Source organism: Pezoporus flaviventris, unplaced genomic scaffold (genome assembly GCF_033815535.1).
Source record: "Pezoporus flaviventris isolate CSIRO_AGI_PZ_B2104156 unplaced genomic scaffold, CSIRO_AGI_Pfla_v1 ptg000008l, whole genome shotgun sequence".
NCBI lineage: Eukaryota > Metazoa > Chordata > Aves > Psittaciformes > Psittacidae > Pezoporus > Pezoporus flaviventris.
Window position 1 is genome coordinate 512155 of NW_026892556.1, and position 13152 is coordinate 525306.

At 62.6% G+C, this 13152-nt stretch overlaps 1 protein-coding gene across 1 annotated transcript; it reads left to right on the forward strand.

Annotated features, from left to right (window-relative positions):
- The first annotated feature begins 216 nt into the window (after positions 1 to 216).
- COL9A2 (collagen type IX alpha 2 chain) lies at positions 217 to 12920 on the forward strand. The gene is made up of 32 exons (XM_061449767.1): positions 217 to 376; positions 2163 to 2237; positions 3026 to 3061; positions 3157 to 3219; positions 3865 to 3918; positions 4219 to 4254; positions 4457 to 4480; positions 4621 to 4674; positions 4982 to 5035; positions 5212 to 5259; positions 5521 to 5577; positions 6012 to 6065; positions 6362 to 6415; positions 7014 to 7067; positions 7247 to 7300; positions 7389 to 7442; positions 7592 to 7645; positions 7860 to 7913; positions 8255 to 8308; positions 8448 to 8492; positions 8598 to 8651; positions 8971 to 9024; positions 9105 to 9158; positions 9401 to 9472; positions 9557 to 9592; positions 9802 to 9846; positions 10013 to 10045; positions 10351 to 10497; positions 11840 to 11894; positions 11974 to 12162; positions 12332 to 12409; positions 12660 to 12920. Exons 1-32 carry the CDS (start codon positions 305 to 307, stop codon positions 12863 to 12865), a joined length of 2073 nt encoding a protein of 690 aa, XP_061305751.1. The 5' UTR covers positions 217 to 304; the 3' UTR covers positions 12866 to 12920.
- Positions 12921 to 13152: the final 232 nt, after the last annotated feature.

Below are 13152 nucleotides of genomic sequence, written 5' to 3' on the forward strand. Positions count from 1 at the left end.
GCAGGGGGTCGGAACCGGATGACCTCAAGGTCCTTTCCAACCCAAACCATTCCATGATTCCAGGACTCAACGGTTCTATCGTGTCAAACCCTCCAGCGGGGTCCAGCACAGCACAGCCACAGGCTCACCTGAGCAGGGGCGGGGGCCGGGGCTGCCGCCTGCCCTCATCCCACTGCTCCATATTCATGAGCCCCTCCTGCTCCTGCTCCTGCTCCTGCTCCTCCTCCTCCTCCTCCTCCTGCCGGGGTCCGCTGTGCAGTCGGGGCTGGTGCCGTACCTGAGCGCAGCCGGACGCGGCCCCGCCATGGCCGGCGGCCCCCCCGTGCTCCAGCTCTGGCTCCTGCTCCAAGCCGCCTGCCTCTGCTTGGCCCAGATCGTGAGTTCTTTGCTCGGTCCCGCTCCGCGCCGGGCCGGGATAGGGGACGGGGAGGGCACGGGGAAGGGATAGGGAGGGGATGGAGAAGGGATAGGGAGGGGATGGAAGGGGACAGTCTCCATCTCCCCGCCATAGACGCTCGCTCGCAGTGCTGGGACTTTTGCTTCTTTTCCCAGCGCCTTTCCCTTGATTTTCCCAGGAATGACCCACTATGGGGGGTGCAGCAGCACCCAGCCGGGACCCCCAGCTCTGACCCAACTGGGATCTCTCCATGACGAAAGCTGCCTCCAGCCCTGCGGGCCAGGGCCAGGGCTGGGATGCACTTGGGGTTGTTAGTTGACCGGTTGAGTTTTCTTCTCCCCTTGGGCAGCAATGGGGACTCTGCTCCTCCCCTCCCCAGCAGCCGCCGATCTTGTGCCTCCCATCACCTGGATAAATGCTTATTCACTTCTGCTTTGCCGGGTTGAGGGGGGCTGAGAGGGGATCTGACCCTCTCAGGGCTGTGCTGGGGTTCTATGGGTCTTGCCGGGGGGCAGTGAGAGGGACACCAGCAGTGGAAGCACTGGGGATCCCAGCAGATTCTCCCAACTCACCCAGGGGCAGCAGCAAAAGGATTGGAAAGGAACGAAGAGAAGGTGTCGCTCTGCCCCTCGGGGCCAGCGGGCAGGCAGGGTTTCCCCTGGGATCGCACCGACAAGAGAAAACTCTCCCTGCCTTGCAACTCCAAAAATCAGGTGTTTAGGGAAGATTTCGGGATAATATTCCCATGTGGCTCCTGAGCTGCCTGCTGGCACAGACACGGCACAGATGTGGTACAGATGTGGTACAGACAGGGTACTGACAGCATCGCTGCAGAGAGCTGGAGCAGCTCCCTTCCTCTAACAGCCCCCCGGGATGCCCATGGGCTTGTGGTGGCAGGGTCCGGGCAGGGGAGCGGGCTTTGATAGGAGCAAGGGAGCTCCTGGAACAAGGATCCAGTTGGAAATGCCTCTGGCAGGACAAAGGTGCCATTCACGGGTGCTCCCAGGGCCGGGTGCTCGCTCCCAAGGTGAAGCCAGGGCTCTCCTGGCTCCATGAACAAACCAGCATCACCCCTCATCCTGAGATAAATGAGCCTGGAAGGAGGTGGCGGATCGCAGCCATCCTGTCTGGTTTCATTTCCAGGAACACCAGGATTCGGTCTCCGGGACTGGAGTCTCTTCCCCCCCAAACACCCCGTCAGGATAACAGAGATTCCTTTGCAAAGCCGCTCCTGTGGAGTCCTGTGCAAACCTCAGGGCTGGGGCCAGGCTGTGCAGGCTGAATGGTGCTTTTGTGCGCGGTGCTGCGGGCAGCGAGCCAGCCCCGAGCAGGCAGGAGGGAGCCCACGGAGGGGCTCGGGGTCCCCGTTCCATAGGTTCCATAGCAGGGCACCCAAATCCTACCGGTGATCTTAGAAATCCCAGTGCTGGGCCTGAGCCCCGGGCTGAGAGGGGCCATCACCCCATCGAGACCCCGCACTGCTGGGGCAGGAGGGAGCTGTGAAGGGATAGAAACCGGGCAGGGGATGGGGAGCTGCTTGTGCCTCTGTGGGGCAGATTCCCTGGAGTTCTCCATCCGTTTCCTTGCTGAGGGCACAGCCAGGCAGCTGGGGCACACCTCGGATGCCTTGGGGTGCTCGTTCCATCCCAGCTCGCCGGAGATGGGTCCCCATCGAGCTCTGCGCGCTGGGCTCCCTCCGACCCCAGCGTCTCCTGGGGTCGGTCTGATCCTTCCTGACGGGGGTCCCATCCCTTTTTCCCCTTAGCGAGGGCCTCCGGGAGAGCCCGGCCCGCGAGGCCCCCCCGGTCCCCCAGGAGTGCCGGGAGCAGATGGCGTTGATGTGAGTACGGCCGGGAACCTGTGCAGGCTGGAGGGAGGGAAGGAGGGGACCTGCAGCACAAAGAGGGACATTGTGTCAGGCAGAGGCGCTGTGGAGGGCAGGGAATGCCGGTGCCGTGCGGTTCCTGCGCTGAGCTGCTCCTGGGCTGGGGCACATGGAGCATCCCTGGTGTTGCTGGTGGCCTGGGTGGCAATACTGGCATGGGGGAGCCCAGCTCCTGCACCGTGGCTCCATCCACCTCCCTGGGACAGCAGCCTGTGGCTTCCTGACCACCTCTGGAAACGGGGCCTGGAATGGCTTTTGGGAGCAGAGCGCAGGGAGGTTTGGGTGCAGGATGCTCAGGGCACCCCTGTGTGAGCAGCAGAGGATGCTTGGGGAGCCTGGGTGAAGGGCTCAGCCCATTGAGGAGCTGGAGCTGGGGGGCTGATGGGGATCAGGACTCCCAGGTTGGGTGTCCACAGAGCGGACCTATGGCCAAGGGCCGTGGCAGGGGGCCGTGGCTCCAGATCCTGCCCAGAGGCTCAACAGAGGGATCTGTGAGCAGCAGAAAGGGCCCTTTCTTGCCCCAGGCTGTTATTTTAGTGCTATTTCCACCCGGAGCAGCCGCAGCCCTCCCTGCACCCAGCGCAGCCCTCGCCTCTACACACCAGCCCCATCCGGATGTGGCTCCTGGGCTGAGGGTTCCAGTGTGGGAAAGGGGATTGGGGATGCGGGTCCCAGCCCCCTGCGCTGCCTGGTCAGGCTCTGTGGGGTAACGGACCCTTTACAACCTTCATCCCTTTCCCCAGGGTGACAAAGGCTCTGCCGGAGCCCCGGGGTCCCTGGTAAGTATCCCCCCCCCCCCCCCCAAGTCATTGACGGTCTCTCCCTGCCTGGAGGAGCATCTTTCAATCTGCCCCTTGCCTCTTCTCTTTTAAAGGGTGTCAAGGGGGAGCCTGGAGCCCCTGGTCCAGATGGGCCCGCAGGGAAGCCAGGCATCGATGTGAGTACAGCCCCCGTGTCCCCCCTGGGTTGCAGCAGGGTCTCAGCAAACTCCTCTTCCTCCCTGCATGAGCATCCTTTTATGTCACATATAAGAAAAAGCCCCAATCCCTTTGTGCAGGAGCTGGAAGCACCTTTTGAGTCACAGCAGGAAATGCAGGTAGAGCTGGGGCAGGGCTGCTGCCTCCCTCCTGCACTGCCCAGCTCCAAAAGCACATCCCCCTCCATCCCACATGGGCAGGAGCCGTGCCAGGAAAGGCACGGCACCAACACCCCAACATGGAAAGGCTTTTCCTTGTCCTGCACTGCAGCCACTGCCCTGAGCCCTGGTTCAGCTCTCCTTTCCTCCAGAACAAACCTGGAGCAATCCCGTGCCCCAGAGCCACCCCCTTGGTTTCAGAGTCCTTGGGGTTTTGGTTGTTCTTCAATAATAAATGAATAGAATAATAACTGTTATTATAAGCATGCATTATTCATCAGGCTGAGCTGCCTGGGAGAGCTTGGCTCCTTTGAACACTGAGCCGAGCCAGGGGCTCTCTGGGGATCAGCCCCTGGGTGATGCTCAAGCCAGCATCCAAACCCCAGCACGAGCAGGGGCTGGGGGGCAGAGGCCTGCAGTGACCTCCCGCTGTCTCTCCTCCTGCAGGGCCTGACGGGAGCCAAAGGGGAGCCAGGACCCATCGGCGGGCCAGGAGTTAAAGTGAGTGAGGAGCTGCTGCAGGGCTGTGCCCCAGGCTCCCACCTTTCCCCATGGATCCAGTGGGGCTTGGCCGGGCTGGGACCAGCCCCACACTGTGGAGGGGATGCACAGATGCAGGAACTGGGTGATGGAGCATTTGGCAATGAAGGGGCACTGAGGCTGGGTCCGGGGAGGGGTGGATTTTGGACGCTGAGATAGCAGTGGAGCTCGGGAGCACTGAGAGGAGCAGCGGAGCAGTGGGGCTCGGCAGGGCTACCCCCTCCTGTTTCAGCTCCTGACTCTCCCCTTTTGTCCCTGTAGGGCCAGCCCGGACTTCCAGGGCCACCGGGGCTCCCCGTGAGTATCCATCTCTCCTGTGGGCACCAGTGATGCTTCCACTCCTGGCTCCGGCAACCATGAGTGGGGTGGGAGCGGAGCAGGCATCCAGCCCTCCTGCTGCATCCTTGCTGGCAGGGTGGGCATTGCCCTGCTCAGGGCAGGGATGCTGCTGGGTTTGGGGGGGGTGGAGGTTTGGACCAACTCTTTCTTTTTGTTTCAGGGTCCTTCACTGCCAGGACCACCGGTAAGTGCTGCTTGTGTGGGGCTGGGGCACACAGGATTCTGCTTGGAGTTGCACTGGAAGAGCTCAGGTCTCAGCACCCCACAGCAGGAGGCTTGGTTCTCAATCTCTGTAACTCAATGAACTCCTGTCTTCTCTTTAAGGGGCTTCCAGGCCAGGTTGGGCTGCCAGGAGAGATCGGAGCACTGGGACCCAAGGTAGGGGGCAGGAGGGGGCACAGGAAAACCTTAAAACTCCCATCTTGGCATCAGCATCCACTTCCCTGCACTGCTGGGCTCCTGGCATACACAGGGGTGACCCTGTAATGTGGGGGAGGGGGATCCTACAGTGGGAATAGAGGGTGATGGAGCAGCCAAGTCCATTGGTGCCACCCATTTGCTCCCAGCTCACAGCCAGGGGATGCCCCAGTTCCCACTGTGGGTCTCTGGTGCTCCATCACCCTCTCCATCGGTACCTGCCGCCTCCCACCCCTCCATCTCCTCACTTGGGCTTGTTCTTTCCCAGGGTGACCCCGGACCCGACGGCCCGAGGGGCCCCCCAGGCCCTCCAGGGAAACCCGTGAGTACCTCCCCAGTCACCAGCATTGGCTGCAGGGGGAGAAGCTTCCACCTGGGCCCGGGGCTGGGACTGGGCTCCGCACACACCTCCCCGTGCCCCCTCCGTCCAGGCAGAGCATTCGCTGCAGCACAGCGCTGCTGTTACACCGGCGGTGCTGACCGTCTCCTTCCCTCCAGGGCCCCCCGGGACACATCCAAGGAGTGGAAGGCAGCGCTGACTTCTTGGTGAGAGCTGCCATTACCTTGTCCCTGCGCAGGGTAGTGGCTGCTGGGAAAGCCCTGGCCCGAAATGCAGCCACCAGTGGCACGGGGTAACGGGGCTGATGGGGCAGGAGGAGCAGGGTCCCCAGCCAAGGCCATGCTGCGAGCGGAGGGTCCCCTGTGCCAGCGCACAGCCTGGCTGCGGCGCAGGAGCCCGTCCTTCCAGCTCCCCTCTGCGAGCTCTGGGGCCTTTCCCAACCCAACTGTGCTGCTTCTTCCCACCAGTGCCCAACCAGCTGCCCACCAGGACCTAAAGGCCCCCAGGGACTGCAGGGACTGAAGGTAAGGGAGCCCTGGAGGTGCCAGGGAGTGAGCAAGGACCTCCTGTGTGCTGAGCAGAGCCTGCCCTGCTCTGGGGCATGGGAAGCTCGGGAGCTGCCCTGGGAACACAAGGACAGGCACACAGAGCCCTGCAGCAAAGGTGCTATGGGAGAGGTCCCCTGCAGCTCCCCAGTTCCACCCAGCCCCTTCATTTGGCCCCTGCCAAAGCCCCAGCCATGCAGCTCCCTGTGCTGGAAAACCAGAGCATTAAATCCAGTGAGCAGCCCCACTGCATGCCCTTGGCTGTGGGATGCTGAGCCCCACCATGTCACCAGCGGGCACCCCAGGGTGGGGTATCCTGGGCACCGTGGCTCCGGGTGATGGGGCCATCAAGGCGCTGCCTCAACCCTGCTGCTCTGCCCAGGGATGCTCATGATCTTCCTCTTCATCCTTAGGGTCACAGAGGCCGCCCCGGTGCCCTTGGGGAGCCTGGCAGGCAGGGCGGGCAGGTGAGAGACCTCTCTGGCAGCTTCCCAGCAGGAACCAGGAATGCCTGCCTCTGGGAATGCTGGGCTGGACCAGAGGGCAGGAGCTCTGGGGAGAGAAAGGGGGAAAGAAGGAAAGTGGTGGGAGAGGGAGGAGGGAGATCGGGGCTGGGACATGGAGGGCAGACAGGGTGATCTTCCCATGGTGTCTTCCTGGATGGGGACACCCTAATGGGTCCCAGTCAAGGGGGCTGTGAGTGCCCAGGGTGGTTTGTATCCCTGCTGCACCCCAACACTGACCTTTCTCCATTCCTTGCCAGGGCCCCAAGGGTGATGTTGGTATCTCTGGAGAACAAGGAGTCCCAGGGCCCCCGGTAACATCCTTCTCTTTGCAGCTCTACTTGGTTTGTGCTTGGCCCCAGACATGGGGGGGGTCCTGAGGATCCCCTGCTTCATCCCATCCATCTCCCTCCTCCCAGCCATGGAGCTGCTACCAAGAGGGTGGCAAAGCCACATCCCAATGGAGGCCCCCACAGTCAGCACACATTCACATGGATAACTCGACATCCAGGGATAAATCTCTCCTGTACACTGAGCCCTTACCCCTCCTGATTGGGGGTACCCCATCCAGCTCACTGCAGGGATGCGGGGATTAAAGCTGTTTGCTCACACTGAGCACTTTGAAGAGGAAAAGCAATTAATGGCCTGCACCCTCTGCTCTGGGAAAGGGCAAAACTGCTTTGAAGCCAAGAGCTTTGGCAGGGGAATTGGCACCGGTTTGGTCCCACTGCCATCATCGAAGTGACAACTGGAAAGGTGCCTGCTGGGGGGCTATGGAATGAGGGGGCTGAAAGACCTCAAACACCTCCAAACCCGCTGGTTTCCAGGACTGCTTCTGCTCTAATTGCACCTTCCCCCAGGCTGCTCCTGGGGCCGTTCCCAGCTAAACTGGCTGCTGTTTCCTTCCCACAGGGACCGCAGGGCTTGAGGGGTTACCCGGGCATGGCAGGACCCAAGGGTGAGGCGGTAAGTGCTGGCTCCGGGGTCAGGGCACCCAGCTCCCCTGGCCGTGCTTCCCAGGAACATCACCAATGCTGCTTGGCCACCTCGGGGAGCTGGATGCTGTGTCTGCCCAGTGGGATCAGACCCGACTGGGCTCCGAGCCTGGGATGAGAGGAATCGATCCCCTTGTGCTCTCTTTGAAGGGTCCTGCTGGATACAAGGGGATGGTTGGGACCATCGGCGCGGCCGGGCGGCCGGTGAGTGCCCTCCCTTGTCACCAGGGGCCGTGGGGCAGGCAAGGATCCCCACACTTTGCTGCTCAGCCCTCGTCTTTCTCCCTTGCAGGGTAGGGAAGGCCCCAAGGGACCACCCGGGGACCCTGGTGAGAAGGGAGAGCTGGTAGGTATCCCATCACAGCCCGTGCGATGCCAATGCCCCTTCTCCCTGGCATGGAGAGGGGCCCTCGATGAGCAGCTCCTCCCTCTCCCAGCTCCAGCGCCTGCCCCAAGAGGGCGGCTGAAGTGACACTTTGCTCCCTCCTGCTCTAGGGTGGCCGAGGTATCAGGGGCCCCCAGGGAGACATTGGCCCCAAGGGGGAGAATGTAAGTACAGCCGGTGGCACCCGTGCCCACATCTAGGGCTGAACCCCTAGCAAAGGGAGCTCCGTCCTGTTCAGGGCTATCCCGTGTCCTTGCACCCTGGCTCAGTACAAGCCTGGAGCTCTCCTTTCCCTTCCCATCCTTTTTTTGCCCCCACCACAAGCCTTTGAGTCCCCCTCGGAGGTGTCAGACCCAGCAACTCCTCCCCCTTTTGCAGGGTCTCCCAGGCATCGATGGCAAAGACGGGACCCCGGGTATCCCAGGAGTGAAGGTGAGACAGCAGGGCCTGCGCTGGCCATGGGGAATGGACACAGTCATAGAATGGCTTGTGCTGGAAAGGACCTTAAAGCCCATCCAGTTCCAGCCCCTTGCCACGGGCAGGGACACCTTCCACTGGAGCAGGTTGCTGCCCCTTGTACCAGTGCTTGCTAGAAGTAACAGGAATGGCGAGCGGCATCCCAGCCCTTGATGCGGCATCTCCTGGCCAGCGAACCTCATCCCCACAGGGTCAAGGGCAGTGCCCCACCTCGGCCAGGAGCCCCTGTCCCACCCACGGACACCTCATTGCTGCGCCTTTCTCTGCCATGCAGTAACATCCTGTGTCCCCCACAGGGCAGCGCGGGACAGGCCGGACAACCGGGAATACCGGGACACCGGGGACAAGCTGTGAGTAGGGGACGGCGGGACCCAAGGCAGATCTCCATTACCGTGGGGTGCCACCCCCATGCCCAGGCAGTGCTGGCACCCACAGGGATGCTGCCCCCATTGCTCTGCAAGGGGTTTGATCCTGGCTTTGTCTCCACAGGGCTTGCCAGGCCAGCCGGGAAGCAAAGGGGGCCCAGGAGACAAGGTGGGTCTGGGGTAGCAGAGCTGGAGTAAACCCCTTGGAGCACCCATGCTGCAGCCCCACTTGCCCTACATGGTGCACTCTGACCACCTCTGTCTGCCTTCACAGGGTGAAGTGGGTGCTCGGGGCCAGCCCGGTGTCACCGGTGCCCCGGGGCAGATGGTAAGTACAGAGATGTCACCGTGTTCCCCCTGGCACAGCCCGGGGTCTCTCTCCTCCTCTCTCCTGTTCTATTTTCCCCATTTGCTGTCAAACAAAGCAGAGTTGGGCACTTTATCCCCCAGCCCTCCTCTTCCCCCTGCCCCACAGCAGTACCCTCATGGGGAACCCCCTGGGGCCATATCCCCAGTACCCTGGTCCAGCACCTCCTTGGCCATGCAGTGCAGTGGGAGCCAGGAGCACATCCCTGGGGCAGGACGAGGGGCAGGTGATGATGTGCAAGAGCAGCAGCTCCTCTGGGACTTTTCTTTCTCCCTCCTAGGGTGAGCTTGGACCTCGCGGTGAGCAGGGACCTCCAGGTGTCCCCGGGGTGAAGGTGAGTCCCTGGGGCACTGTGGGGATGGGGACAGTGCCAGGAGCTGCCCCTGACTCTGCTCCCTTCCTGGTTCTCCGCAGGGTGATCGTGGAGAACGTGGCCCCGTGGGTCCCGCTGGGGAGCAGGGGAAAGCGGTGAGTCAAGGGCTTAAATTCCCATTGAACGGAAGGTGAAACAGTGGCAAGTGCACTGTCTCTTTCAATGGGAAGCTTCAGGGCAGGTTGGGAACTGTGGGGCAGCCAGAGCTGCTGGAGGGGATGGGGAGCTGCCCAGGCATCTCATTCCCTTGGGAAGGATGCTCTGATGGGAGAGGGGGTCTGCCCCCCACCTCTTTTCACTCATTTTTCTCTTTTTCCTGTGTTACCCTCACTTCCAGGGGCCAAAGGGCGAGCAGGGTCCACCGGGGATCCCAGGGCCCCAGGGCTTGCCAGGAGTCAAAGGAGACAAAGTGAGTGCTGACTGCAGGGGCCGGGCTGCCCTGGGCTCCAGCTCAGGGACACTGCATTGACCCCCCCCCTTCTCCTTTGTCCAGGGCTCCCCAGGGAAAATCGGCCCCAAAGGCAGCACTGTGAGTACAGCACCCTCCTGCCCGGGGTGTGTGGGGGGTGTCACTGACACCCTGTTGGGCAGGGCTGGCACCCACCAGCACCAGGAGCTTTCTCCAACAATAGCCCAGTGTCCTGATCAAGTTCTTGGTGGAAGGAGGGATGAAAGCAGCTGCGGAGGAGGTGGGTGCTGATGGTGAAGGTTCACATTTCCCCATTGCCTTTCCTGCAGGGAGATCCTGGTGTTCATGGACTTGCAGGACTGAAGGGAGAGAAGGTGGGTTCCTACAGGTGGTTCCTGGATGTGGGTCTCCTGCCCAACATGGCCCCTGACACACCAGCATCGCACCCCAGTGTGCTCCATGGGGTGCCCATATCTCCCCCAGGCTGTGTCTCTAAATTCATGCTGTCTCCCCATCTCATTCCTTGTGTTCTGTCCCTAGGGAGAATCAGGAGAGCCAGGACCAAAGGGACAGGTGAGAGATGGGGACTTGGGACCAACCTGTACCTTCCTGCTGGGTGGCTCTGCGGGACCCTCAGTGGAGAAGATCCTCCTGATGAAGGCAGCAGTGATCCACGGAGCTGGTGCATGCTGCACACTGGTGGCCTGAGGAAGTATTTGCTCTGGAGACGGGCTTCAGTAACCGCGTTCAGCCCTGGATTCAAGTTCAGACCCTGCCTGGGGCCAGATCCCGGCTGCGCTGGTTGATGCTGGGAGCGTTCAGGGTCTTGGCACAGGGCCGGGCTCAGCTCCTGATGCCTCTCTCCATCCCCCCTGCAGCAAGGCATCCAGGGAGAGCTGGGCTTCCCCGGCCCCACAGGGGACGCTGGTGCCCCCGGTGCCCAGGGCTACCCGGGCCCCCCCGGGCCACGAGGACTCATCGGGGAGCGCGGGGTGCCCGGGATGCCCGGCCAGCGCGGAGTGGCGGTGAGTACCCCAGTACACACAGTACCTCAGTATCCAGGTACCCCAGTACTGCAGTACACACAGTACCGCAGTACACACAGTACCGCAGTACACACAGTACCGCAGTACCCTACTACCACAGTACACGCAGTACCCCAGGACTGCAGCAAACAGTGCACACAGTACCCCAGTACACACAGTACCTCAGTATCCAGGTACCCCAGTACTGCAGTACACACAGTACCCCAGTACACACAGTACCGCAGTACCCCACTACCACAGTACACGCAGTACCCCAGGACTGCAGCAAACAGTGCACACAGTACCCCAGTACACACAGTACCTCAGTATCCAGGTACCCCAGTACTGCAGTACACACAGTACCCCAGTACACACAGTACCGCAGTACCCCACTACCACAGTACACGCAGTACCCCAGGACTGCAGCAAACAGTGCACACAGTACCCCAGTACACACAGTACCTCAGTATCCAGGTACCCCAGTACTGCAGTACACACAGTACCCCAGTACACACAGTACCGCAGTACCCCACTACCACAGTACACGCAGTACCCCAGGACTGCAGCAAACAGTGCACACAGTACCCCAGTACACACAGTACCTCAGTATCCAGGTACCCCAGTACTGCAGTACACACAGTACCCCAATACCACTGTAGACACAGTACCCCAGTACCCCACTACCACAGTACACACAGTACCCCAGGACTGCAGCAAACAGTGCACACAATACCCCAGTACTGCAGTACACACAGTACCCCAGTACCCCAATACTCTGGTACCACAGTACATACAGCCAGCCCCTCCTTACCTACCCCACCGTGCCGTGCTGCCACCGACCTGCAGGGAAACTGCCCCGACCCTTCCTTACTAACTTGTTGCTCTGGGAAACTGCTGTTCTGGTCAGGAGCAGAGCTGCTCCATGAGCAGTCCAGGAGGGCTGAGGGCTGAGCCCAGCACCTAAAGGGGATTAAAAAGAACCTGGAGAGGGGCTTTGGACAAGGGGAATGGCTTTAACCTGCCGGAGGGGAGACTGAGATGAGCTCTTAGGCAGAAGCTCTTCCCTGGGAGGGTGCTGAGGTGCTGGGGGATGGAATTTTTCTGTATAAGCCTCATTTTAGACTTGCAAAATGGGGCTGCAGAAAGTTGACACCATGAGCAAGCTGCACCATGAGCTGAGGCTGGAGCACATGCACTGGGACCAAATGGAAAGTAAAGAAGGGTGGGAACACCATTGGGTGCAGGGAGGTGTTGTGGACCGGGATGGCACCAGCTTTGTGGGTACAGATGGTGACAGGAGCAAACTTCCTCTATGGCATGTGCCTCTTCTCGCTGCTGGCAGGGCCGGGATGCTGGGGACCAGCACATCATCGACGTGGTCCTGAAGATGCTGCAAGGTGAGGGGGTGAGAGGGGCACTGCCAGCTGGGTGCTGCCGCCCCATCCCGCCCCACATCGGCCTCTCTCTGCCCTACAGAGCAGCTGGCAGAGGTGGCTGTCAGCGCCAAGAGAGCCGCCCTGGGAGGAGTGGGTGCCATGGGACCCCCCGGGCCTCCTGGTCCTCCGGGGCCACCCGGTGAGCAGGGTCCACACGGACCCATGGGACCTCGAGGTGTCCCCGGCATCCTGGGTGCTGCTGGGCAGATCGGCAACATAGGACCTAAAGGTAGGTGGCGGGTGGCCATACCCACACCGTGCCGGGCAGAAATCCCCCGCGGGGCTCCTGCCGCCCTCGTGCGCCAGTTCAGTCCCCGCGCAGGGGCAGCCCCTTCCCCTGCCAGGTCCGTGTTTCCTGCCGCAGCTCCAGTCCTTCCCTTCCTCTTTCTTTCCCGCAGGGAAGCGAGGCGAGAAGGGGGAGCGGGGAGAAGCTGGCCGCGGCCACCCAGGCATGCCGGGCCCCCCGGGCATCCCAGGTAAGCCCCTGCGCCCCGCTCGGACAGGGCGGGCAGCAGCATCCCTTGTGCCCCTTCAGCAGGGCGCTGGCAGCCGCGGGCTCGGGATTCCCTGCCCCATCCCTGCAAACGGGTCCATCCCCCACGTCCCCCGCCTGGAGCAGCCCCCGCTCCCCGCCTGACGCCCGCGCACCCCTTGCTCTCGCTTCCCACGCCCCGTGCCCGGCTCTGCCCCGGGCTCGCAGCGCGCCGACGGCCGCTCCCGTTGCAGGTCCCCCCGGCAGCCCGGGCCACGCTGTGGATGGGAGGCCGGGCGAGCGGGGCGCGCCGGGCTCCCCGGGCCTCGCGGGCCGGCCGGGCCTCCCCGGCCCCACCGGGCTGCCCGGGTTCTGCGAGCCGGCCGCCTGCCTCGGGGCCTCGGCCTACGCGGGTGCGCGCATGGCGGAGCCGGGCGCCGTCAAGGGCCCCGCGTACTGAGGAGGCACCGGCGCCGTGACGGACCTGGGCAGCAAACCCGCGCCGGGGCTGGCAGCGGCGACCGGGACACTGCGGACCCGTAGGGACGGCCCCTGCCCGGCCCGGCTGCGGGAGCGCTGGGGTCGGGGTCGGGGCCGCGCCGGAGGGGAGCCGCAGCCCCGGGAATTTACCTGGAGCAGGTCCGGGGGGGGACAGGGAGGAGTAACGAGAGGGCACCCCGCGTCCGTCCGCATCAACGGGCTCCGTTACCTGCCCCCTCTGCCCGTCCTCCGTTCCCCGTGCCCCTT

Excerpts from the sequence above, each read along its gene's own strand:
- COL9A2 (XM_061449767.1), top strand. The coding sequence starts at position 305 with ATGGCCGGCGGCCCCCCCGTGCTCCAGCTCTGGCTCCTGCTCCAAGCC. Across the intron at positions 5,036-5,211 it reads CAGGCCCTCCAGGGAAACCC|GGCCCCCCGGGACACATCCA; the intron begins GTGAGTACCTCC and ends CCTTCCCTCCAG. Across the intron at positions 7,646-7,859 it reads TTGGCCCCAAGGGGGAGAAT|GGTCTCCCAGGCATCGATGG; the intron begins GTAAGTACAGCC and ends CCCCTTTTGCAG.